Below are 27917 nucleotides of genomic sequence, written 5' to 3'. Positions count from 1 at the left end.
TGGAGCAGGCTACACAGGAGGTCGGTACACAAGCACAGGGCAGAGGAACAGAAGCAGGAAAGACAGTGGAGGGTTTTAATCCAATTGTTCTGTTTTAAGAATTATAGGTACTAAAATGGATATGTGTATGGCCTCAAATGACAGTCAAAAACAAGACTGAGCACCCAAAGCTTTTTCATATTTTACTAGAGAATTACTTCAGAGATGTATTATTAGTTAACATGTAATTTATAAACTGGTAATTCATACCCTACATGTACAAAATCATTTTACAAAAATGGTTTAAAAACTAGTAGATAATGTGTTCTCCTGGACTCTTCCTGGAAGGTGCATCTAGGGGGTGGGATCCACTGTGGAGTATTGGTGGCGGCCAGCACAGCTGTTGCAGCCAGTTCATCTGACACCATGTCCTCCTGCCACTTCTTCAATCTCAAGTTCACCACCTCTTGATTCTTCACCTTTTCTCTGTGGCCTTCTTCTCCCCTAGGATCCACCACTTTACAGGTGACCAAGCAGAATAAATGAATAACAGAAACACATCTCCGTACCTTTCTATATTGGATGAGAACAATTCTAGATCTCTGAGACATCAGAAATCTTATTTCCTATGGCCTTGTATCTCATAATACAACACTTTAAGCTTAAATAAATCTTCAACCAAAGTTCTCAGGTAGCCTCCACTATACTCTGAGACATTTTTGTACTTAATCCTTCAAGTATCTGTATTATAATATTTAACCTTCATGATCAAACAACTAAGAAAACTGTCTTGCTACAGTGGTTTTACATTCCACATCATTAGGAGCTCTGCGAAGAAAATACAAAAAGGAAAAAAATTCAGCCCAATATTTAGCTGCAACATGTTCTTGTTATGTGCTACTAAGAAAAGTCTCTAGGCCAAAATCATTAAAATCAAATAATCAGTTCTTTCAAATGTCACCAAAAGATGCAGGTCATGCACCAGCCCAGAAATCCACTGTGATGTTGATATATAAAGGATTGTATTCCACAGAGAGCAACTTATAAGAACAACTCGTCAACCCATCTGTTCTCCAAACTCGTGACACCTGGTGTAGGAGCTTCATCCTAAAGACAAGAACAAATGTGAATGATTAAAAAAAGAATTTAACATATGTCTCCATTGCTTTTTGCCTTGCCCCAAAATGTGGCAAAAGTATTCTTACAAATTACTGCACTTGTTGGGTTTCCTACTGCAAAACAACTTTGTCTTTCCCATTCAAAATAGGAGACAGCAATAATAGCCATGTATTCACTTGTCAGACCCCACATAGGACACTGAGAACCAAAGAGTTGCTGCCCTCAGTAAGCCCCAGTCTACAGGACAAAAGGATTTACAAAGACTACTAACACAACAGGATGTAGGTCACCCACTCCTAAAAGGTCTTTGGATGAGCTTCAGAGGATCCCTGAACCCTCCAACATTGTTGGGAAAGTTTTGTGTCTGTAGGTGGAGAAGGTACAGAGCTTTCCTATGTCTCCAAAAAAGGAAGGATATGAGTACAGGAGGATGAATGAATGAGCTCCTGAACTCAAATGGAAATCTGGGAAGGGGGGGTGTAGAGACTGCAAATTTCAGTCAGGCTTAAAAGAGGTGAGATTCACTAAAAAGGTAAGGAGAAGACACTCCAGGCAGAGTGACCACCTGGGTAAGGTGCACAGAAGCTCAAAAGAGCTGAGGAATGTGGGAGGAGTGGGCAGTGAATGGAATAATCGGTCTCTAGGAGTTTAGCAGTGAAAAGCAACAATAGGGACAGGGATTGAAATTAAGGGGGAAGAAACACAGTGTGATTTCATTTACAAAAAGTTGAAGAAGATGCAAAAGTGAACAACCATTTGTTCCCGAACATGAGAGAAAACAAAAACAAACAACAACAACAACAAAAAAAAAAAAAAAAACAAGAAACAAAGCCAAAATAATTATCACGAACACAAATATTCAAAGAAGTGTCACCTGGGGCAGAGGTGGGTGTGAAGAGGGACGACATGGTTTTAGGGAGGCCACACAGGTCATGGGCATACATCAAGGGTAAGTATCAAGAATGTGCACACTTTTCAAATAATTTATAAGTATTATTTTGTAACTATTCAATAATTAATTTTTATAATGAAAAAAATTCACATCAATAGATAAAGACTGTAAAGACAGGAAAGTCAAAATAGCTAACTAGGTGACATTTGTTAAATGACAGATTTTAAAAGTGGGCAAGAAGCCCTTTAATACTATTCCAAAATCTAGGAGAAAAAATCTGAACAAAGAAATAAAAACTCCTCAATCAGAGCCACAAAAGGAATTGTCTTATTTGCCAGGATTCTTTGGTGAAAGGGCTAATTCCTAGGGCAGGAAAGAACAAAAATGAGGTTAGAATCTTTCACCTCCCCGGAATCCAGGGCAAAAAACTCTCAAAGACTGCCGTGATTCTGTCAAGAGGATTCAGGAGTCAGCTTGGAGAAGATCACACTGGACAAAGAGGAGACAACTTGAGTATCAAAAAGAACAATAATCTCATCCTGAAAGATGCCAGAGAACCATCTCATTATTCTGAAAAATGATAAATCAAGGCTTGGTTTGTTCCCTTTACTCTGCCTTCCCTATAAAACTGTACTCCAGCATACTTAAACAGATGAAGAAGGCAAGTCCTTCTCTGAAAAAAATTTAATAATTGAAGGAATAACAGAATTAAAGTGTTACAACCCCTGATTAAGTCACACATTTAGGCAACAGGCATCAGTGGTGCTGAAGCTCACTAGATGACAAACAGATGAGCAATCTCACAATTAGGGGACCAGGTTGACGATACCTGAACCCACAGATCAATCCTCCCATCATAAAAAGGAGGTAATACCATGGATAAAGTGTTCTTCCCCCAAACTAATATTCAGAATCAGTTCAAGTTTCCTGAAACCTAGAAAAATTCCCCACTTATAAGAAAATATACAGAGGTCACAGGAACATATTAAATTATATCACCAGAATGCAACTGGCAAAACCCACAATGTAGAAAATTCTACCGGAAAAAATGACCTTGTATGATAAACAAATAAATTATAAATTGTAAGGTATTAAGAGAAGGAGGAGGAGGAGGAGAGGGAGGAGAAGAGGGGGAGAGAGAACCTCTGGATTAAAAAAAAAAACATCCAAATGCAATGTGGACCTTGTCTAGATATTGAACTGAACAAATCAATTGTTTTTTAAGTATTTATAAAATAATCAGAGAAATCTGAGAACAGATTGGCATTTGATGATACTAAGGAAGTACTGTTCCTTTTATTTTAGGTGTGATAATGGTCTTATAGTTCTTTAAAAAACAACTCTTTATATTTTGAGAATGTACAATGAAGTATTTACACCTAAGAGGCTATAACACCTGTAAATTTGTTTCTAAAGAACCCCAAAGGAGGAGGAAACAGAGGGGGACGAGCTGAGGCCATGAATTGACAACTGTCAAAGTGAGGATACCATGTACTCTTCTCCTGACTTTTGTTTTTGTCTGAAATTTTGGTTAATAAAAAGCCTTTAACAAAATTAACTGGCTTATCTGATCCAATTCAGCACAGTCCTACTGACAGGGACTGGGTCAGCAGGTCGCCAGGCACGTGAATCTAGGGCTTACCGTTCCACATTCACCTCGTTGCCCTGGTCTCTAGTGTGGAAGATCATCGTGTATTTACCCACTTCAGGCTTTGGCCGTAGTATTTTCATTTTATGGAGCTCAACCCTAGAAAAATAACAGAGGAGATTTAAAAAAAAAAAAAAAAATCTATCCCATTTATCAACCACAGAGCACTTAAAAAAAAAAAATCACCTGTGAAAATTCACATGAACAGCGTGATTGGGCATCAAAAAAAAAAAAAAAAAAGGCATAACACTTAAAATATTTCAGAGTTTCTTATAATAGTGGACCCTCATGCAATAAGCCCATGAAATAATGACACGGAACATTCACTACTGGGCACACAGGAAATGTATCAATTTACAGTTAATCATTAAAAAACAACAAACAAACAAAAACTATTTATTAAATAAATAGGGACCTGAAGAATAGAATCAAGTCTATCTTAGGATCCCTAATTAGTGTTACCTTGTTTTAACCAAGAAAGGAATGACTGTTAAAGCCACAAACCTAGGTTCAAATCTAGACCCTTTTATGTATAACCCCAGTAAGTCAGTTGACTGTTCCAGGTCTCAGCTTCATCATCTGTAAAATGATAGCCTCTCTATGGAGTTGATTTGAAAGACTCACATAATGTAATTCATATGGAACATGAGCTGCAAACTATAATGTTCATGTAAGAGCAAGAAACGGTGGTGCTAAATAATTAGTAAATAATTCTCAACCCGAAGCACCAGGCACAGTAGCATATGTCTATAGACCCTGGGGCTTCAGGGTCCCGAGCTCAGGAGTTTGAAATCAGCCTGGGCAATAGAGTGAGACCCTCTCTCAGAACAAACAAAAACTCAACCAAGTTTTATGTTCAAGTCATTTTGGTTTATGCACAGCATTAGTTGAGAATCATTCTGAAAGCCATGATATTTTTTTCTTATTGAATGAAACCAAAACTTTGGGCTCCCCTCTACCTTGAAGCTGAGGAACAGCAGGAAAAGAGGCAGTGAGGGTATATAACCAGCTGGGCAGTAAAATGGATTTGGGGGAAAAATGGGTACTGGTTACCTCTAGCCCTTGCTTCTCTTGCCCTGAAATCTAGCAGGCACCCCCGTCCAGGTCATAAGCCATGATCACACACTTGCCCATGGGTAGGGCCACAGAGCCATCAGTCAGGGAATCTACCCCCGCTGCCAAAAACACACCAGAGGCCTTCAGCCTAGATATGGGAACAAGGCCAGCATGCAGACTCCAGCTTTTTCATATCAAAGCAATGGAAAATTTCTGATAGTCACACATCTATTAATTCAGAACCTCAGCTTAGAAATTTCCTTTCCAAGAGGCAACAGCAGGAGGGAAGGGGTCTCCTATCAGCCAGCAAGGTCCCATGATTATAAGTCTAATATACTGGCTGCAGGCTCTTTAATAATTACTGATTTCTAGGAGGCAGGGAAACTTCTAACCATCAGGCCACAAAACCCAAGGTGAGAGAGGAGTCTAGACACCCTGAGCATATTCCCTATGAGCCCCCTAGAGCAGAAAGTGGTCTGAGGGAATCTGAGGGTAATTCCAACAGCCTGGAATCAATCCTGCAAGCCAGTCCATCAGCAGTCCCTGCAGCATGCAGGAGAGGAAAGACATTCCTACCTACTACAGAGAGCAGGGTTCCTCAGAGGCTACTGATACTCTCTGCTCTGCACACTGAGAACTGTGCCAGGCTCCCCTGAGGTCTGAGAAAAAGCACAAGGCTTATAACAGGCCCTTCTCTACACTGCAGACTGCAAGTGTCGTACCCCTCATTCACTGTTGCAACCATTGATGAGGACTCAAAGCCCTCCACCAATATTTCTACAGCCCAAACAGGAATAAACCATCTTCCTTCACTTCTAAGATGCCCCTGGCAAAAAGCTTGGATTATCCTGCCCTCCCTCCGTGCTCTGTCAACCCTTAAGTGCAAATCTGCAGCCTCTTGCCCTTCTGGACTGGCATCTGTAGGAACTAAACATAAATGCAGACTTCCAGAGCCACCACTGATAGCAGAGCCCCTTGAAGGGGACCTTTCTCTGTTGTTCACCTGAGTCTGAGGTCATCGTCTTCGCCTCCCCATCCCCAGTAGTTGTTAGAGAATCCATTCACCTTGAAAAATTGCTGTCTGCTTAGGGCAGTAACACCCCCAAAATATCCACTGTAACGTAACCTGGAGTAAAAGAGAAGATAAAAGGTAAGAACATTAGTACAAAGCCCTTTTATTTCCCACAGATGCTTCAGAGGTCTTTGATTTCAGGGTGGGCCTTCTAGGAACACTCAGGTCCCACCCACTCCTGCTTGATGTCCACCGCCCAGCCTCCTGGCCTTCTATCATGCCTTCATTCCTCTGTCTAGACATGTGCTCACCTCTGCTCACTAAGCAAAGTGCCACCCACCAGTTATTCATACCTTTGTGTACAGAGCTCTGTAGAGATACCTAAATGTGCACCATAACATCAGATCTAGACAACAGATTTCATCTCATGCAATAACCCAGCAAACAATAATGGCTGCTAAGGGAACTCAGTTAAGAAGGATTCTGATGTTACATCCAGGCTCAGCATGAATGAGTGTCAGGATTTGGGGTGGGGGGGGGGGAATATATATAAATTTTACTTTTACTCTTTCAGGGGACAAGTGGAGAGCAAAAGACAGTGTGTACCCACACGCTGTATGTACATACTCTGCAAATCTCCAACTCAGAGTCTGCTTCCTAGAGAACCCAACATACCCTGCTACCATCCCTAAAGTTTCTGGCTTGGGCAACTAGGTAGAAGATAACTGCCTTTTATGAAAATAGGGCACACAGAATGACAATTTGGCTTTGAGAGGAAGAGAGAAAATTATGTATTGGACAAATAGAAGTTGAGATAGCCCTGGAGCTTTTGCCAGTAGGCAAGGATACAGGGTAGAAGCTCACAAGAGAGCAGGTGGCTACAGTTTTGCTTTAGAAATAAGCTAGCAGCAGGTAGTGCTTGAGACAGAGGATCACCCAAAGACAAAGCAGTGTTGGGAAGAGCTTGAAGGGTGGAACTGCGGGCTGTGAACTCTGAAGAACCATTGGGAATACTGACAAGTAAAAGGCAAAGAGAGAAAACCCAGGAAGGAGACCAGAAGACAACAGTCAGTGAGCACCTTCCAGTCATGTAGGACTCATGTCTTATCAGTGGACAAATTAGCAAATCTGAGAATAAAAATAACCATTAAGTATAACACTGTAACAAGTCAGAGAGGCAAATGAAGGCAACTCAGTAACTTGGCCATCCCTGAATAAAAAGATAAAACATGAAGGATTTCTAATTAATTCACTTCAATTCAAAAGTTCCAGGATCAAATAAATATTGATGTTTTTCCAGATAAGAAGAAAAGCCAAAAGGGGAAAAAAAAACAATAAATACATAGACACTTGCCATCTAAAGTCTGGTATCAGAAAGCTAGTTTGCAGCTCACTTGTTTGTTTCTATGTTCTGCATACAGATGGAACCCTGCTTAGCTCAGGATAAGAACAGACTCCAACCTAAAATTCTGGGAAATGGCATTTTTGCAACCTAAAATAAACAAAAGGAAATGAAGGGCTAAGAAGGTGGCTGTTATTGACACTTACTAGCATTGACTATAGCCATGGTTATCAGACTCTGTCTGGCTGAGAAGGGGTTCTTAACTACTTGAAGCCGGCAGCTTCATCAGGACCCTGTTAGTAGAACCACCACCCAGGCATAACCTGCCAGGCACCAAGAAGCAAACCGGCATTGATGCTTTGGAAGGAATCTGTCACAACCACGGTCTACCACGTGCAAGGTGGTTGGTTAAGCATGGTGATACATTAGCCCTCCAAGAGTTTATAATCCAGCAAGAGAGGTGAGTGTGACAAGGGTTTTGAGAAAGAGTTACTACTACATTAGAAAGATTCAGACAGAAAAAAATAGGGGATGTCCTGGTGGCCAGAACTCCCTGAGGAAAGCACAGGAGGGAGAAGCACAGTTTCCTGAGGTCCACCTGAGACAAGCTTAGGTGGAGTGGGGAAGAGCAGAAGGAGACGGGGGAGAAAGGGTAAGGATCTCTTGGTTTTGCAGTTTCCTGTTAAAGTGGCAACTGTCTCCATGTTTATTGATCTTTGCTTTTGTTTTTTCTTCTTATATGAAAAAGTATAAATATTTAATTGAGGCTACAACAGGCTTATGTATTTTTAAAGGGCTATAAAGGCCCAGGGTGAGGAAAATGTAGCCATAAAATAACAGTAGAGTCCTTATAGATAGCAGGCAGGTGCCAAAGGAATACTTGGCAGTAAAATTTGCCAAAGGCTAGTCCAAGGTTTATTTCTGGCTTGATCAGATTCTGTGACACTTGGGGCAAGTTACCTTAACTTCTTCCCTTTGCATGGGTGCAAGGGAAGCCACTTCTATATGCTTACCAGGCTGTTAGAACGGTTAAGTATGTAATTTAAGCTCTGTGGTGCAGTGACACACACTTCCCAACAGGGGGCAGACACTTGGTTGCCTGCAGCCAGACTTGCCAGGCATCAGTGAGTGGGATATTCCCCAGGATAGCAAAGGTTAGGTAGAGGGGAAGGAGTAACCTCCTATACTGCTTCCTATACCTCTCCCTAACCACAAAAATGAAGTACTTCACATGATACAATAAGAAAAAAATCTAAATGACAAACTAGAACCAGAGAAGAAACTAAATCAGAATAGAAGATTAAGATAAGAAACACAGGACTGAGGATATAGCTCAGGGTAGAGAATTTGCCTAGCATGTGAGAGGCCCAGCACCACACCCACAGGAAATACGTCAGAACTTTGACCTGCAAATAAAATTTTTATTTTCTAAAAGAGGGCTAAGATTTGTCTCAGAGCTTCTTGCATCCAGACCAAATGGGGGACACATTCAATTACCTGATTTACATTAAGAAAACCTGTCAGTTATAGGGAAACAAAGGTTTTCTGATTTTAAAAAAAAAAAAAGTCTGGCCAGGTACAATAGCAAGTTAAACAACAAGAGTCACACACTGGACTTTGTCTTAGAGTATGTAGCATCTGATGGAATCCATGATAAGTCAACCTCAGTTCCCAGCAGGATTGCTCAAGAACTCAGCTTCTTTAATGTTCAGCTTAATACAAAAACACAATTTAGAATCCCAATCCAAGGCTCCTCTGTTAGGGTTTGGATATGAGGTGTCCCCCAAAAGCTCCTGTTAATGCAAGAATATTCAAAGGTGAAATGATTAAATTGTGAGAGCTATAACCTAGTTTGAATGGACTGTCTGGGTGGTAACTCTAAGCAGGTGGGACACGGCTAGAGGAAGTGGGTCTCTAGAGCCAAGCCCTGGAAGGGTGCAGATTCCCTGTGGCTCCTTCTCTCCTCTCTGGCTCTCTGCTTCCTGACCCTATTCCCCTGATCCTCCATGAGCACAGCAGCTTTCCTCCACTGGGCCCTTCCCATATGTTGTGCTGCCTCACCTTGGAACCAGAACAATGGAGTCAGTTGTCTATGAACTGAAACCATAAGCCCCAAATACATTTTTTTCTCCTTTAAGTTGTCCTTTGCAGGTGTTTTAGTCACAGTGATAAAAAGACTAACTAAAAAACTATCCTTAAACAATCCTGTGATTGTTCAGGAAAAAACTGGGTGATGGAAAGTTTAAGGTTATCATCTCTGGCAATTGTCTGGGGTAAGATCTTCAGTATTTAAGCAGCAATATCACATTAATTCTACATAATAAGTGAACAGATGGTGACATGCTTCTGGGGTGAGGGGGAGGCCCAGCTATGACATGCTGCTTTTCTTCAAAGCAAAACAAAACTTTTATATACTAAGATTCAGAAATAAAGATCAAGTTCCTCAAAAGAGAAAAATCTTGTGATTCTCTCCCTGCACTCTGGCCCTGCTGCCCCTACCCCATATGGCACATGGCACCTCTTCCCTAGTGTCTTCCCTCCTGCCTTGCTCCAACCAAAACATTAAAGACCAGTTGAACTGAGCGACTTCCTGTCATTCCTCAGCTGTAACCATATTTCAACAGCTCCCCCACTGCTTCCACAGGAAATTCAAATTTCTTATCAGACTAAGCAAGGCCTACATCTCTTGCCTCTCCTCCTAGTCATTCATTCTAGAATACTAGCAAACTCCTGGCATTTCCTCCAATGCTGGACCATGCTCTCTGCTCTCTGGCATGTCTGGAACCCTGCTGGAAGCGCCTATTGATTCTACCAGATTCATGGGCCACAGTCCTGGGAAAAGCTTAAGACCCTTCCTTGGGTTCTTAAAAACACTGTGCTCTCACTCTAGGTATTGTTTCTATCCCAGGGATTAGCTAACACAGGGATTGGGCAAGGTCAGCTATGGTCACCATTACTAAAGATTGCTCTTAAGTGGTCCAAAGTAAGAGAGCTCGGCTGGAAAAACAACATGGAAGCCAAAACCGAATGAGGCATCAGGAGATCCATTTTCCACTTCACACTCACTCCCATCAGGGCTGGAGCAGCGTGTATACAATTAAGTAAGCACAGGGTTTCATTTGTAGAGAAATTTTCTTGGTTACTGTTGCCCCTGGTTGGGCTTGAATAGGAGCTGGTATAAAATAAGGTTGAAAAGCAGCTCCACCCCTTCTGGGGAGGGATGAAGAGATGTAGCACCTCGCTACATCTTCCCATAGTGGCTTTGAGAGAAAGGAACTTGTTCTAGGTGTCCTGGGCTCAGCCTCAGTGGATATGCCTTTTCCCACCTTTCCTCAGAAGTCTAGAAAGTAGCAGCAGCTTGGAAAGAGATGTCCTGTCTCACAAAGAGACCTCAGAGCTGGCCTAAGGGTCACCATCCTGCTGCCTCCTAAAGGGAGAAGTCAGGGATTAACGGATAAACTGCCAGAGGACATAAACTCATGGGGAACAGCTTTTAAGGTCCCACTGGGGTGAGCTGCCACCATTTGCAGCACTTATATTATATTCTCTCCTGCACTGTCCCTCTTGTCTCTGTGATCCTCTGTCAAGGTTGTTATTGGATTTTTTTCCCTTATTCTGATTCCCATTTTGTACTTTAGAGGAAAATGGACCATTTTTTCCTATTTCTTGTCTTCCGATGATGGTCAGATGCTGTGTTCCACACAACCTTAACTACCACGGGGCAAGACTCAACCTCAGCGATCCACAGGCAGAGCCACCTACCTGTACCCAGTGCTGTTCCTGCCAACCACCAGATGCTTGGGCTGATCCTCACACATGTAAAGGTTATAGTCATTCTCAGGCACCAGGTCCACATCATGAAAGATAAAGCAGTCCCAGTTTTCTTCCTTGAGAGCTTCTAAATAGCCCACATTCAAGAGTTTGGCTCGATTAAACTTTTTAGTTCCAGCCTATAAATAAGGGATATTAAAACATGAAAATCTCCTGGAATAAGGTTTCCTATTGTTCCCCTCTCCCGCTCCAATTCAGGAGTTGGTATTTTTCTTGTTAACACACAAAACTATACTTGTAACATTAAGATCTGACAGAATAAATGTGATGACAATAAAGGACCACTGTTTTTTTTTTTTTTATGTTTCACACATACTCGTATTCTGTAGCTTAAAAACACTCTGAAAAGTTGTCCATGGTGGCACAGAGCTTCAGTCTAGCAGTGAAGAGTTCTGGAGATGGGCTGCCTGCACAATAGTGAATATTCCTAACACCAATGAACAGCCTCCTTAAAATGGATGAGAGGGCAAGAATAAATAAAAGTGAAAAGAAATGGCTGACATGGTAAATCTTATATGTTTTGTCACAAGGAAAATTCTTTAATATAGTTTCAAAATATAAATAATTCAAATAATAATGTATTGTACATCTAAAATTTATTAAAGGAATAGTCTTGTGTTAAGTGTTCTTATTACAATAAAATACTTTTAAAAACTCAAAATTCTCAAAAATATTTTTATTTATTCCATTTAAAACTACAAAACCTCAGACAGACTAGTCACGCTAATTAAAGGCTAAAGGATATAAAAACATAAAAAGCTCCTAGTTACTGCTTCACTGTTAACTCTTGGCTGATCCCAATCTTACCCACTATGAGGAATCAACACTAAGCTTCCAAGAGATTTAGCTAATAGCTTGCCAGAAAGGATCAAGAAGTCAGGACCTATAAACTGAAAAGGTTACTGCAAATATTTCTAATCTATTTAAAAGTTTCTTGGAATTACTATATGAAAATCCTGTTTTAATACTAATGACAGAGGCTAATCTTCATGGTGAGTGGCCTTATAGAAAGAGAGTCAAGATTTGTCACTAAGTAAAAAGTTTGACCTTTGGTAAGATCACCAAAGCTATGGTATGAAATATTAACAGTTAATGCTATTTAATATAGTTTAACTGTATTAACTATTAATATTTCAGTATTAACTTTTTTGCAGTATTAACTTTTTCACAGCTAATTGGATCAAATATATTCTAATTTGATAAATAGTTTATCACAAAATAAGTGCCAGCCATTCTCGGAAGTTCCCAGAGCATTTTCCTGAAAACAATTATACAAATCAAACGTGTTTTCATTCATAAAAATAATGTTACACCTCTTGGCTGCCATCCTAAGAACTCAGAATTAAATAAATTAGTTTTGGCCAAAAATGTTAAGAATAAAAATAATTTTAAAAGAAAACAATTGTAAAAGTTTGGTTAAAGTCCTTAAACATGTACATGGATGTACTAAAGAAGCACACTAACCTTCTAGAGCTCCAGTTGTTATCACAAAGAATACAGTGCACAGCTAATTCTCTGAGCTATCAAAAGTTCTACCTCAAACAAATATCACCAGCTGCAACCAATATTAAGTAAGTTGCTAATGATTTTGCATGCATTCTTAGATTTTGTAAGGGTTTGAAGGAGCATCATTTGGATAGCCCAGGATTGATTCTAAAAAGCATAAACATGGATGTTTAAACTGATATTTTATTTTCTTTTACGAAATTTTAATATCATACAGGCATCTTAAATCAATCACTCCACTGATCTCAGAGGTAAACTCTTTAAAAGTAGCCCACAGTTACATGTTTTTCCTGCTAAATGATGCTTCTTGAAGCCAAATACGTAAGTCAAGAATTTTGAAATTAAACATATGTGTCTGACAAAATAAATAGTGGCAAAGTAAAAAACAAAAATGTGAAGAGTCACAGAACTGAGGGCTATTTACATGTGGCACTCTATCAAAGTTCTCTGTCTAGATCTCCACTGAATAGCCACACTTAATAATGGAAAGTCGAGCATCTCATCATGTAGTATATAACAAATGCAGAAGGAAACATCATGAAGGACCAGTAAGCCTCAGGGAAATCTTAGGGTAGGTGTTGGCTAAATAGGAAGAGCTCACAAGAACAGGCTTCATCCAGAGGTTCATTTTAGGGCAGTAAAATATCCCAGAATGTGGTCTCCAATTCTTGGGATAAGAATTTCCTCTATTGCTTTCAAGAAGATGTGAAGTAAGAGAACTCTCCTTTGATAATAGTTTGATGACAGTTTACCCAAGACAGTCAATGGGATCAAATGGCCAAAGCCCTTAGATGGGGGAGAAGCCCACAGGCAGGGCCTGGGGCAGGCACACACCACCCCACTCACCTGGTGGATGATGTAGATGCCATACTCCAGCTGCTGCCTCTGCAGGAAGGGATGAAGGTGTTCCAACAGGTACATCAGGTGCTTCTCTCGGTTCCGGTGGGGAATGAGGATGGCGACCCGCTGAAGAGCTTTACACTCCTCAGGGCGATACCGGCCTCTGTGCACCTTGGGGTTTTTAGCCTGTACTTCTTCTAAAGTGAGATCTGGTTTGAAAATAAGCTTGCTCTGGCCTCCTACAATAAACACAGGACACAGATCATAACAGAAGCTACCTCACAAAGTGCCAAAAGGCTTACATGAGATAACACAGGAGAATAGCTCAGGCTGCTGCCTGGCGCCCAGTGAGCACTCTGAGTATTCACTCATACTAGTACAATTTTAAAGTCTCGAATATTCAATCAAGAACTATAACCACAGAATCACGGGACAAGAAGAACTGGCTACAAATGCTCATCAATTCTGCTCTATGATCCACTGAAAGTAGGAAATGGAGACTGTGCTGGTGACCCAAGTGATGAGCAAAGGGTTGAGCTACAGTGAGTGACTCTTCAAATATCCTCTATCTTCTTCTCCTTTTCAAAATTCCAGAAGGAAGGTGAAATCTCTTGAAAATCAAGAGCATTACACAAAATCAAGCCCCTGGACAAAGCCTCATGTCCACTTCTTGCCTAAACCCCCTGAAGGCAGAGCACTGGAAAGAAGTAGAAAGCAACCCCTCCTCCAGGCCCAGTGGTGACTGGTATATGCCACACTGCAACAATCCTCCGTCTGTGCCACCAGAGCAGACGTTTCCAATCAAGCACAGCATTTGTTCAGTGAGTCTAGAAACGACTTGATCAGATGAAACCTAAGGCCATCCATGGTAACCAATTCTGTGCCAGTTTTCAAATATCAGGCTGAGGTGGCCAACTCTCCTCATTTGACCTGAATTAACAAGATCTATATACAGACTGGTAAGAGAGGAGGCAGAGTTCTACTTAGGGAACTGTGATAAGGTCCACTTGCAGAGCCACCTTTAAAACAACAACAACAACAAAAACAATCCACATATACTGGTCAGACTGTAAAACCTCAAGAAATTTGAAAGTTGTACCATCTCTCTCTGAGCAAAGCAGTCACTGGCCCTTCCTATGTCTCAGTCACCATGCCTTGCTGCTCTGACTATCCCCGATGTTGGTCATGATGGTTAGGTCAGGCTCCACTATCTAACAGTGCCTTAGGGTTCTACCCAACAGCACTCAGATAAGTAATAGACTCAAGACAACCAAAAGAATTTCTGACCCACAAGAACCTTCCTGAAGAGTCTGTATATGAGACAAAGAGTCAGCAGTCAGTCACACCCTAAAAGTAAATAATAAGCAGCAGAGTTACATGAGACACACTATAGGAGCTGCCCACAGCTACTGAGCTGCCCAGGGTTGAAGGGGTGGCCACTGAAATGGCTTCCCATGTGGCCTGTTAATAAACCCCATCATTACCTCACCATGCCTCTGTTCTTGCACCTTAAAAGAGCTTCATGTGGCTGGCTTGATGTCACTGGTCCCTTGATGTCACTTGCTCACCTTCTCACTGTGTAACTTTCATGTGCCCTAACCTTTCAGTATCCACTTTCACTTAGTCCCTCTCGGTTTCCCTACCAGTTCCCCAGAGCATCTTCTTCAGTTCTCTCCTTTCCTAGGTTGCAAAGGGACCATTTTAAGACATCGCTGTTTATGTCACCCTCTTAATCCAGTACTTGTTCCATTTGTGTCAATGCTCATCTCTTCTTTATGTAAGACTTTACTGCTTAAATACATTGAGTAGATTCATATTTTAGTAATTCATTTTCATATCTCAGTCTGTGTAATTTGTAAATGGAACATACATCAAGAATAACACTTTGGGGGCTGGGGCCTTGGCTCAATGATAGAGCACTTGCCTCGCATGATGAGGCCCTGGGTTCGATCCTTAGCACCACATAAAGATAAATGAATAGGGGGCTGGGGTTGTGGCTCAGTGGCAGAGCACTTGCCTAGCATGTGCAAGGCCCTGGGTTCAATCTTCAGCACCACATAAAAATAAATAAAATAAAGGTATTATGCCAAACTACAACTAAAAAATAAATGTTGGGGCTGGGGATGTGGCTCAAGCGGTACGCGCTCGCCTGGCATGCGTGCGGCCCGGGTTTGATCCTCAGCACCACATACAAACAAAGATGTTGTGTCCGCCGAAAACTAAAAAATAAACATTAAAAAAAAAAATTCTCTCTCTCTCTCTAAAAATAAATAAATAAATAAATAAATATTTTAAAATATATATATAAGTAAATAAATAGGGCTAGGGATATAGCTCAGTTGGTTGAGTGTTTGTTTGCCTAGCATGCACAAGGCCCTGGTTCAATTCCCAGCACCACTACCCAAAATAAATAAATTAATTAATTAATAAAATAAAGGCACTGTGTCCATCTACAACTAAAAAATATATATTAAAAAAAAATGACAACACGTTGGTTTTTCCATGACTAAAGGGAAGTAACAAATCAATCTGAATACAAGACAGTGATTAAATTGAAATGAAGATGGAGGGACTGAATACCTGTCTCCCCTCTTAAGTTCATGTGTTGAAGACTTAATCCCCAATGTGATGGTATTTGGAGGTGAAGCCTCTAAGAGGCAACTAGGTTCAGATGAGGTCATAAGAATGTAGCCTCCTTGTTGGAATTCATACCATTCTGAAAAGAACAGGAAATCTGGATCTCAATCTGTGTATAGTGTGTGTGTGCATCCACTTGTGTGTGTGTGTGTGCGCGCATGCATTTGCAGACCAATGAAAGGCCATGCAAGAACATAATCAGAAGACCACCCTCACTAAGAATCAACTGTGCTAGACCCTAATACTGAACTTCCAAAAAGCCTCCAGAACTGTGAAAATTAAATTCATGGGATTTTGTTACAGCAACCCAAGCACACAGACTAAGACAGAGGGTCTGACACTTTTTTTTTTTTTTTTTCTTTTTAAATACCAGGGATTGAACCCAGGGTCACTTTACCACTGAGCCAATTCCTCAGCCCTATCTATCTATTTATTTATTTATTTTTCCATATATTTTTTGTAGTTGTAGATGGATAGAATACCTTTATTTTATTTATTTATCTGTTTTTTATGTGGTGCTGAGGATCAAACCCAGGGCCTTACAGGTGCTAGGCAAACACTCTAACCACTGAGCTACAACCCCAGCCCTCAGCCCTTTTTTAAAGTATATTTTATTTAGAGAGAGGTTCTCACTAAATTGCTTAGGGCCTCGACAAGTTTCTGAGGCTGGCTTTGAACTCATGATCCTCTGCCTCAGCCCCCCAAGCTGCTGGGATCACAGGTGCCCACGGGTCCTCTGCAGGCTCATTTGCAGCTAAGAACAATGAGACCCTAAGAGCCCTAGGCCACCCCACAGAGAGTTCTTTAAATATATGTAGAGAGTCAGAACCACACCACAGGCCAGGGAGGGAACTGGACTGCAGAAATATAAAGGATCACTGGGACTACATCCTGCTGGCTCACCACAGAACAACAAGCACAAGCACAATGGGGCACACAGGGACATAAGAGTAGCTCTGGCTAGGACAGTCCCAGAAGTCTTTGTGGAACAGGAGAAATCTAAACTGGATTTCTGATGGCTAAATAGGAATCTACCAGGCAGACAAGGATGGAGGAAAGGCATTTTCAAAAAAGAACACAATACAAGTAAAGGTTCAGAGGAAGTGTCTGGAGAACTCGAAGCACTTTGAAGGTCTGTAGGATGAAGACGTGAGAAATATCACTGAGTGAGGTTTTTTCCTCTCAAATTTATTGTGTTCACTAAAACCAATTTACTATGCATTTAAGTTGAAAGTCAAGACATCAAAGGGAAATCAAAACACACATGACATTTAAGAATAAACACTAAGGATAACATTGAAAAACTTATTTCCTGCTCCTAGGCTCCATAACTTTTGGGTCAAAGAGATGTGACACCATAGAGGCGCGAGTGTGCCTGCATTTCTTCACTTACTCGTCTGTGAGAAGAACATGCCCAGGCTAGCCCACTGGTCTCAGGAGAAGGATGAAAGACCCATGGAGCCACGCCACCGCCCAAATCAACGAACTGTATTATTATATGCAACTGAGACTTTTGTGGCCGGAAAATAAAATAGGGTATGTTCACATAATGGAATACCACACATCAGTGAGAATGAACAAACTATAACCACAAACACCCATGTAAAAAGATCTTACAAAAATTATGTTAAGCAACAGAAGTCAAACACAAAAGAGTACACATAATGTAGCACCTCAATTTGTAAAGTTCAAAAACAGGAAAAATATCTTGAATAGTGTTAGAATCTTGAAGCAAGTTAGTGATTGAAAGAAGCATGGAAACTTTTGGGAATTTTAAGAAGATTCCATTTCTTCAACTAGGAGTGGTAGTATATGCCTATAATCCCAACTACTCAAGAAGTTGAGGCAGGAGAATTGTAAGTTTGAGGCCAGCCTGGACAATTAAGCAAAGTCCTGTCACAAAATAAGATTTGTAAAAAGGGCTGGGGGTAGGTCAGAGGCAGAGCACCCCTGGGTTCATTCACCAGTGATAAGGAACAGATAAGTGCAATTGATGGGAACATGAGGTTAAGGGAATAATTCTATAAAACGGGCCCACTGTACTGACCTCCACATGCTTTCTTTTCCAAGAAACCTGCAGCCCTGCCTGGCTTAAGTAGACAGGATATGTCACATTCCTCAGCAAACTACCTGGTATCTGCAGGAGAAATGCAGGCCTGAAATAATGTTGATAAGAGGTATCCAAGTTACCCAGAAGGGGGAGATTTTTATGACCCTTTTCTTAGAAAAATTTATGGTTAAGAATCCAATTAGAACTAATCAGTATGGGTCAAGGTGACCTAGAGTTGTCATGGCAGTGGGGACTTAAAAGTCTGATATTATCCTGCTGACAGTCAAAAATCAAGAGGCAGACCCAAGCAGGAAGCTTCTCTGGGATCCCCAATAAAACTAGAGTGCAGGGGAGGCCCACTGTCCCTCTCCTCTCTGAGAGGACCCACTCTCTCCCTTGAAAGTGTCTCCTATCCCTTTTCCTATCCCTTCAATAAACTCATGCCTGTTACTCTGAGTGACATGTCTGAAATCTTTCTGACTCGATTGCAAGGATTGGGGTTGGGGCTGGGGTGTGTATTCATACTGCCTCAATTTCCTGGAAGGCCCAAACCTGTAACATTAGTATCAAGAAAGAAAAAAAGATTCAATTTATTAACTTACATGCAGGTTACAGAGGTATCTTCATTTTGTGAAACTTAACCAAGTACACATCTGTTCTTATACTTTTCTATATATCCTTTGGAGCTAAAATAAAAATTTTACAAAGTACTTGTAAAAACGAAAAAAAGGAAACACTTACTGAGGTCTGGAGATATATAAGGACAGTTGTCAAGTTCTGCTTTTTTCATGGAGGCTTCATTAGTCAGAGTTTCTTCCTTCCCCAAAGCTATGGCCTTAAAATTAGCCATGAAATCCTTTGCTTTGGGAATCTCTTGAATAGCACCCACAAAGTAGTTACTGGTGGCCCATCCAACCACCGTCAGGCATAAGGTAAAAAGCAACAGTAACCGTAACTTGTAGGAAAGGTGGAAATGCAGGTTGAAGCCCATGTCTTTAATTTTATGAGTGATATGTATCTTTCTGCTTTGATCCAGTTGAGGAAGCTTCAAGTGAAATTTTTCCGATCTGACTGCAAACTAAGGACAACAAAAGATGCAATGGCTGCTTCTGCCCATTAGTTCTGCTCCAATGATCTCTAAAAGGCAATCACAAAAGACATGTTGCTTTGAATGGAAATCCCATCCTGAAATGATTCACTTCAGCACAAACTAAACCCATCCCCAATGGACCTTGACTACAGTATCAGATTTTAGAGATAGAAGGCTTCAAACATCTAGACATTACTGTATTATTGCCCAGGCTGTCACCCAAGAAGAGAAGCCACATCCAGATGTTATACAGAACAAAATGGTAAAAGACAGAAGGGGGAATGGCATCATTTCTGAGCTGGGGACAGCCTAAATTACAGCCCAAGTGGCTCTCTTCCTTAGTTGCTCCTTCCTGGCACAGCCTTTAGGGTTCACAAAATGTAAAAACTTGTATGGAAACATATTTGGACCCTGTTAGATCTCCCAAAGTCTCGTGTGTTGAAGGCTTGATCCCCAGTGTTCAGAGGTGTGGCCTCTGGGAATTTCTCTAAACACAATGTTATAAATGGACCTCTAATCTCATCGGTAGATGAAATGGATCAATGGATTCATATTCGATGACATTATTGGGTGATGGTAGAAACCTTGGGAGGTGGGGTCAGGTTGGAGGAAATGGGTCACTGGGGGCATGCCCTAAAAAGCTATATCTTGTACCCAGCCCCCTTCCCCTCTCAATAACGCTCCCCTTGCCATAGCTACCCCCTGCTTCCCAGCGGCCATGAGGTGAGCAGCTTTCTTCAGGCCCAGCTAATAGTCTGCAGCCTCTGAAATTGTGAGCCAAAATAAATATTTCTTCTGTTAAGTTGATTTTCTCAGGTGTTTTGTCACAGAAACAGAAAGCTAACACAAACTCAATAAGAAAATAAAGAAAAATACCAATGTTCTTTTGCCTTGTGAGCTAGAAAAGCATGGCCCTTAATAATAGGAAATGAATGTTATATTCTCAATGAGGCACTGGAATAGGGCCCACCCCCCAGTGTAGAGTTGGATCTAAGGCAAGAACTAAGGGAGTCCCAACACAGGAGGTCAATAAGAAAAACAGGTAGAACTACAATGTGGTATTTTAGATCAGGGGTTTGGATTTAGACAGAAACTATAGCTCTACCACATATCAGCCACATAATCTTGGGTCAGTCACTTAACCAAGCCTTAGTTTCCTTACCTGTAAAATGGGGATCAAAATAAAGAAATCTATCTAGGAAAACTATTTATTTGCATTATATATTCCCATGGTTTGGATGTGGTTTGCTCCCCAGGGTTCATGTGTTAGAAACATAATCCCCCGTGTGACAATCTCGAGAGACAATGGGACCTTTAAAAAGTAGAACCAGACAAGAGTTGGTGAGATCACTGGGGGCACTGCCCTTGGAAGGGATTAGGTAGTTCTCATGGGACCCATTTCTTTAAACACAATGTTATAAATGGACCTTGAAAGAGCATGTTTACCCAGGAAGTAATTAAAAAGTATGGCCTGTGTTTAGGCCCTATGAAGGCATCACAAGAAGTAAATGGTGAAGGCAATAACAGCTAATGAGAAGAGCCATTGATTTGTGCATTTACTTGTACCATCATACACTGTGGTTAAATCCCCCTTGTATAAATTCTCAATTCAACCTTGAGACATAAGTTTGTCTTATTTTTTTTTAATTTTTATTGTTGGTTGTTCAAAACATTACATAGTTCTTGACAAATCATATTTCACACTTTGATTCAAGTGGGTTATGAACTCCCATTTTTACCCCGTATACAGATTGCAGCATCACATCGGTTACACATCCACTGTTTTACATATTGCTATACTAGTGTCTGTTGTATTCTGCTGCCTTTCCTATCCTCTACTATCTCCCATCCCTTCCCCTCCCATCTTCTCTCTCTACCCCATCTACTGTAATTCATTTCTCCCCCTTGTTTTTTTTCCCCCTTTCCCCTCACTTCCTCTTGTATGTAATTTTGTATACCATGAGGGTCTCCTTCCATTTCCATGCAATTTCCCTTCTCTTTCCTTTTCCCTCCCACCTCTCACCCCTGTTTAATGTTAATCTTCTTCTCATGCTCTTCCTCCCAACTCTGTTCTTAGTTACTCTCCTTATATCAAAGAAAACATTTGGCATTTGTTTTTTAGGGATTGGCTAGCTTCACTTAGCGTAATCTGCTCTAATGCCATCCATTTCCCTTCTATGATTTTGTCATTTTTTAATGCAGAGTAATACTCCATTGTGTATAAATGCCACATTTTTTTTATCCATTCGTCTATTGAAGGGCATCTGGGTTGGTTCCACAGTCTTGCTATTGTGAATTGTGCTGCTATGAACATCGATGTAGCAGTGTCCCTGTAGCATGCTCTTTTTAGGTCTTTAGGGAATAGACCGAGAAGGGGAATAGCTGGGTCAAATGGTGGTTCCATTCCCAGCTTTCCCAGGAATCTCCATACTGCTTTCCAAATTGGCCGCACCAATCTGCAGTCCCACCAGCAGTGTACAAGTGTACCCTTTTCCCCACATCCTCGCCAGCGCTTGTTGTTGTTTGACTTCATAATGGCTGCCAATCTCACTGGAGTGAGACGGTATCTTAGGGTGGTTTTGATTTGCATTTCTCTGACTGCTAGTGATGGTGAGCATAGGTTTGCCTTATTTTATAGATGAGAAAACAAAGGTTTGGAGAGAATAATCAACTTCCCTAAGACCACATCAACTAATTAAGGGATAAAGCTGGGGCTCAAGCTCAGGTGCTCAGTTCCAAAGGCCGCGCTTCTGCCACATCCTGAATTCACACGGACACTTTCTCTATTCTCCCCTGATGTCGAGGTGGGCCCAATACATACAATATGCAAGTTCCTGCAGTGGATCCCCCTACCTCTCCACATCCTCCTGTCCCTATCCTTGGACCTGTCTGTTCAGATGCCTTCCTAGAGGTTTCTCTTCCCTGCAGATGACAGTAAGTCATTAGGTTCCTGGGACAAATCAGACAACTTCTTATGCACTTAATTACAGGAAGTTTAAATACAGGGTTGTTGGGTTTTTTGGTTTTGTTTTTTTTTTTTATAAAAACCTCTTGAATAATTTTGCCCCAGGAACATTGCTTTTCTAAGAGCTATTTATGGAGACACAGTCCCCTGAAAGAATCATTGAGTTGAAGGAATTTATGATCATACTGTTACTGTTTTAGTCAGCTTTTTCACTGTTGTGATAAAATTGGACCCAACCAGACAATTGTAGAGGAGGAAAGGTCTATTTAGGGGCTCACAGTTTTTGAGGTCCCCATCCATAGACAACAGACTCCATTCCTTGGGGCTCAAGGTGAGGCAGGATCACTACGGCAGAAGAGTGTAGCAGAGGGAACCAGCTCACATGATGATTACAAAGCAGAGAGAGAGGTCTCCGCTTGACAGATACAAAATATATATCCCATAGCCACGCCCCCAATGAACCATTTTTCTCTAGCCATACCCCACCTGCATCCAGTTACCACTCAGTTCATCCCATCAGGGATTAATTCACTGACTGGGTTAAGGCTATAACCCAATCATTTCTCCTCCAAACCTTGCACTGTCTCACACAGGAGCTTTTGGGGGACACCACATCCAAACCATAACAGTTACTATCATGTTAAAAGCAAGAAGGACCATAAAGAACACATGTCCAGCTCCCTCATTTTGTAGAGGGGGAGGCATGGCTTAGAGATTGAAAAACCTATCCTAGGCAAAGAGTATATCAGAAATGTCTACACCTTTTACCCAATTTTGCTATGAACTAAAAACTGTTTTAAAAAAAAAATTTTTAAACCTACCCTAAAAGTAAAGAGCTATGAATAATCATAAACTAATATTGCTGAACTGCAGGCTATGAAATTTGTTCAAAAACAAGGCACTTATTCTAAAAGCAAGGAGTCATTATGAGCAATTGCTGATCCTACTTCTTGAGACTACATCTGACCCCAGTTAAGAATAATCAGCTACCTCTTTTTATAAGCCTAAGTGTCCTTCACGAAACTAAATGTATGAAAAGCCAGCATGAAGGAAGTTCAAGAGCGAGATTGCCTTGGTTTCTGTGAGTAAACAGAGGTGCAAAGACACTGTTCTAGTGTCTCCCCAGAGAGATCTCCACCCTCCTCCCCTGCTTATGGGCTAAGCGACTGGGGGTTACCACTCAGTATGTTTCCCTACCCATAAAATGAACTCTCACTACAAGCCCCAGAGCTATTTTCTATAAACGTGGCTGTATAACCAATGTGATCCTGCAATTTGAACATGTGGGAAAAATAAGAATTCATACCCCATTTGAATCAAATGTATGATATATGATATGTCAAGATCATTGTAATGTTTTGAGCAACTAATTAAAAAAAAAAAAACTGTCCCGAATGTCAGGGGGAATCATGACTGCAGAGAAAAAAATTCAGGCAACATAAGTTATTTTAGGGCAACACTCACCACCCTTTTCCTCTCTAGAAGTCTGCCCTAGAGTTAGTTGGAAATCATCCTGCTTTTGCATTTTTTGTCTTTCCTTCCCTTAATTCAGGCAGTCTTTTCTGAGTGCCTGCTGTCTTTAAGCACAGGGTAGGTACCAAGGGGACAGAAAGGGAAGCAGAGCATAGTTTTTTGTGCTAACAGTTTACTTCAATCTTTTCCAGATCAATCCATTTGTTTTCTAACTATGCCAGCCCCACTCCCACTTGAAAGCACGGGGAATACATGAAACAAGACTGGAAAAATATTGAGAAGTACTGAAGGTACCATAGGAGACAGGAAGGACACCAAGCGTCAACTCCACAAATATTTACTAAGCACTCATGCATCAGTGCAAAAGGGTGTGGTCTTCATTCAGTAACTGAGAGCACCGAAACCAGCATTCCAATGTCTATGTCAATCTCATCAGTCTGCAGATACAGGGTGTCTGAGTGGGCATGATGGCCCAGGCACATGGTATTCCCCTGAGACTCCCTGGGGCACCAGTGCTACTCCTTACCCTTGCAGAATTCCTGGGAGCTGATTATTTGCACACTCATTGTCCTACCTTCCTTAGGCCTCTGGTGTTCACTGTCCCAATTATAGCTCCTTAGAAGGCTTCTGAGTGATCACTGCCTGATCCTTATGCACCCCTTGGGCGGTGGACAGGATGGATATGGTGACAGCTATTTACATGTACAAGTCACTATACTCAAAAGACTGAGCTCCAAAGGGCCCTAACTAGAAGCATTTAAGCAATAAAATAATGGTGGCACTGTATTGTAGCCCAAGAATAAAATGACCATTCATGAGTCAGTACTAATACAAATTATCACAAAATAAATGAACAGGAAAGAAAGGGCAGCTGTTCCTTACAGGAAACTTTCAGTTAATAAGGAAGTGGGAAATGGAAAAAAAATCATGATTAGGCAAACATCACAATAATAACTATTGCAAACTGCAGACAAGACTCACCAATGTGTACTAAGGTTAAAGGAAGAAATTTTAAGGATCAGCAGAATTTGCTTATTCATAAAGTATCTCTCTTGGCTATTAACTACAAAGGGAAAGGCAGTAACTTTGTAGTGGAGAAACCCAACAATGTCACCTTAAGGAAGTGACTGAGGTTAAAATCACCAGTGGCAATACTTACTAATCCCGTGAACTGGTAATATGTCACACCAAGCAGAGAACATCACTTCTGTAGTATTTATGCCAAAACACATGGCTTCATAACAAGCATAAGAAAACATCAAACAAATATTCCACAAAATAACTAACTGGCATTCTTCAAAAAAGGAAAAATTATGAAAGACAAGGGAAAAAATCAGGAATTATTTCAGATTGGAGGAGATGAAGGAGAATTAAAAACTAAATGTGATGTAGGATACTCAAGGTACTATGGAAACAAAACCAAAAGAAAAAGAAAAGACACTTGTAGCAGAACTGTTGAACTTAAAATAAAGTCTATTGTTTAGTTAACAGTAGTGATAAATGTACCATGGTTATGTAAGAGGTTAATAATAGAGAATAATAGAGGAAGCTAAGTGAACACTGTATCATTTTCCCAACCTTTAAGTAGGTCTAAAATGAGTTAAAAATAAAAAGTTAAAGGAGAATAAAGTCTGAGACAGAGTATATCCCAAGTCAATATAACGGAGTACATTAACTTAATTCTCCAAGAGAATCACTGTTTTTTGTATTCCTAATGCCTCAAACCAACATGATACATAGCAGGTGCTCAATTTGGTAAATAATGAATGATTTTCTAGGAAATGTTAGTTGAAATATATTAAGGACACACCACAATTCCAGCCTAACTACTAAAAGAGATGACATAGTTAAAAAAAAAAAAAAAAGAGGGAGGCAGGATAAAGTTAATAGAGAAAGAAAAATTAATGGATATAAAATTCCATCTTCAGAAAAAATTTTAAATTAAAAAGTTTCACCCCAATACTAGCTCACTTTGGTTTACAAACACCAACCCTTTTCAAAGGGTAGTGGACCCCATCTCTGATAAACGGCACTCTCTCTGTCTTGCTCACCACCTTCTGACCCTCTGCCACTGTGTATTCAAATAGCTAGGTCTGGGACTCAGGAAAATGCAATTTTAACAAGCTCCTCAGGTGACTCCTCTAGGCAGTAAAGTTTGAGAACTATTGAAATAAGAGAAAGGACCTGGAAATAGAGCCTTCAGAAATGTTAATTTTCCTATATGTGAGAAAACCAAGACAGGTGAAAATGAGATTGATAAAATTCATTGAAATAGCTTTTGATTCTGTCATTTGGGAAATAACCAGAGGGGTTGACCTTGCTAAAATAACCAGAAATGGAAAAGAATCTGAATATTAACAATGGGGATCTGATGTAATTAATTATAGCATATCCACATGATAGAATACATGCTTTCATTAAAATGGCATTTGAAAGTACTTAAGTATAGGGGAAAGTGCTAAGTGGGGGGGAAAAAGAATATAAAAATGTATATAAAGTACAATCCCAATTCTGTAATCTATGTAGGTACATATCTTCTCTATAAAAAACTGCCAGAAAGAATCACTAATAAGTCATCTCTCAGTTATGAATTAGGGAAACTTGTTTCTTCTGTAACTTCTAATTTACCAGGGTTTTTATGACAAAAACAATTTTTTTCTGATAAAATGACTACATAGTTTTTCTTTAAAAATGTATTTAAAGATGACACATTAGAAGGATCATGACTTTTAGTTACAAAAGTTTAACAGCAATTCATTCATATAACCTTTAAGAAAACCTATTCTAAATGGGCCCAACAAGTCCCAATCTCAAAGAAAAACCTCAAAGGCTTTCAGTAATTAATACTAGAGAACCCTGTGGTCTTGGCTTGAAATGCTTATTCTTAGGCTCTAGAATTTTTTTATTTTATTATTACTTCTTTTTTTTTCAAAGGTCTAAGTTGGGGCCAAGAAATCTATATTTTTAACAGGAACTCAATTCATGTCTGAGACATGAAGGCAACTTTGAGAAACCATTGTTCATTAATGGCTTTTTTTAAAAGACTAGAAAACAACAACTGACTTGTTTTGGATGTTCCCATTCTGAATAACATATCTTCAAAGAAATAATCAGTTCTCAAATTATTTGCAGGCACCTCTAATAAAGCACATAATATTAATAGCTCAGCTTAAAGTAGATACTAAATACTTATGTAATCCCAGAGCTGGTTTGATTGCCCTCCCTACTCATTCCCCCTCAGGCTACAGAAGTGCAGTTCAAAATTTCTCTTTAAGAGATGTTTTCAATCAGAGCAAAGCTACAGACCCCTCTCAAAAATGCATATATCAGGGACACAGAGTTTCTGCAACTTTATGGAGTTTCCAGTGTCCACAAAGTCTAAACCTGCTCTACAAGCTCAAATTCAAAAACTATACCCAAACAAGCACTATCTCCTTCCCCTAGGGAGACATTCCAGTACTCTGGCCACGTTCCAGAATAGTCCTCCACGCCCTCTTTTGAATACCAATTTCTCAACATGAACCCTGAATCCTATTCATTCCGATCTAAGATTTCTTGACCTTCTTGTATCATCATGTTCTTTTCCTTAAAAAAAAAAAAAAAAAAAAAAAGTAGCTGATTAATGTTTAAAGGAGAAAAACCACGTCTTCTCAGCTCTCAAATTTCCACCTTCTTCCAGCTGCCATTCATCAAACAGCCAGATCTACCAGTGCCCTCAAGCCTTGATGTCCTCATCCCTCACCCACTCTAGAACACTTTGCAACAGAGTGCACACCCACCCTCCTTAAGGCTACCAACCCAAAGGCCTTCCCTTGGTATACATCCCGCTGGGCCTTACCCCACCCCCAAGCCTAGAGTCAACATAACTTACCTAAAGGAAAACAGAACAGCAAGAGGCACCAATCAACAGATACCGAATAGAACCCGACTGAGGGCAGAGGTCTCTGAAATCCTTTAAAATCCACGTGACAAACCCTTCCTGAAAAAGATCAGGACTTCTGCGCGCCTCGCAGGCCCCCAGGCTGAGATCAGTTTCCCAGGGAAAACGACGAGGAGGGGGTTCTCAGGTGAACACGCCCGCAAGGGCAAGAGGTGCTGATAGGCGATCCAGGAATCGTGATGCGGAGCCGCTGGGGCAGCGCCCTGGGTCTTTCCCTACCGGGCAGCATCCCATCTACCCTCCCGGGCCCGCAGCAGAGGCTGTGCGCTGCGGAATGCCGTTACCTGAGCCTCAGCCCCGCGCCAGGCTTGGCCTCCGCAGGCCCCTTGTCCGGTCCGCTGCTCCAGTAGACACAGGACAGCCCCACCAAAGCCAGGCCGCGCGCCCGCCCAGACCGAGACTGGGGACAGACCCAGTCCGCCACCCAGCAGTCGCTGCTCTACACCCGCCTCCCCGGGATGACGCGCCCCAGAGCCAGCGGAGGCCGCGCGTACTCACAGATGTAGCAGCCACAGCGAGCACAGCCCAGGGGAAAGG

At 41.0% G+C, this 27917-nt stretch overlaps 1 protein-coding gene across 3 annotated transcripts; it reads right to left on the bottom strand.

Annotated features, from left to right (window-relative positions):
* Window positions 1-167: 167 nt before the first annotated feature.
* B4galt4 (beta-1,4-galactosyltransferase 4) lies at window positions 168-27917 on the bottom strand. Of its 3 annotated transcripts, XM_027936183.2 has the most exons (8): window positions 27665-27822; window positions 27312-27419; window positions 18654-19049; window positions 13232-13464; window positions 10811-10998; window positions 5698-5820; window positions 3633-3737; window positions 168-1086 (listed from the first exon to the last, which is right to left on the bottom strand). In XM_027936183.2, the coding sequence occupies exons 3-8, from the start codon at window positions 18901-18903 to the stop codon at window positions 954-956; spliced, it is 1032 nt and encodes a 343-aa protein (XP_027791984.1). In that variant the 5' UTR covers window positions 18904-19049; window positions 27312-27419; window positions 27665-27822; the 3' UTR covers window positions 168-953. The 3 variants fall into 3 exon arrangements, with proteins under 3 accessions (XP_027791984.1, XP_071471413.1, XP_027791985.1); XM_071615312.1 differs by lacking the exons at window positions 27312-27419; window positions 27665-27822 and adding an exon at window positions 27879-27917; XM_027936184.2 differs by lacking the exon at window positions 27312-27419.

This window comes from Marmota flaviventris, chromosome 8 (assembly GCF_047511675.1).
Source record: "Marmota flaviventris isolate mMarFla1 chromosome 8, mMarFla1.hap1, whole genome shotgun sequence".
Taxonomy (NCBI): domain Eukaryota; kingdom Metazoa; phylum Chordata; class Mammalia; order Rodentia; family Sciuridae; genus Marmota; species Marmota flaviventris.
Note: the sequence above shows the minus strand (reverse complement) of the source record. Positions and strands in the feature narration are given on the sequence as shown.

Bases quoted from the DNA above. Each gene is read 5' to 3' on its own strand.
- B4galt4 (XM_071615312.1), bottom strand. From the start codon at position 18,903: ATGGGCTTCAACCTGCATTTCCACCTTTCCTACAAGTTACGGTTACTG. The intron at 13,465-18,653 runs GTAAGTGTTTCC...TGTTTATTGTAG, and splicing joins TTATATATCTCCAGACCTCA to GAGGCCAGAGCAAGCTTATT. The intron at 10,999-13,231 runs GTGAGTGGGGTG...CCTTATTTATAG, and splicing joins GCATCTACATCATCCACCAG to GCTGGAACTAAAAAGTTTAA.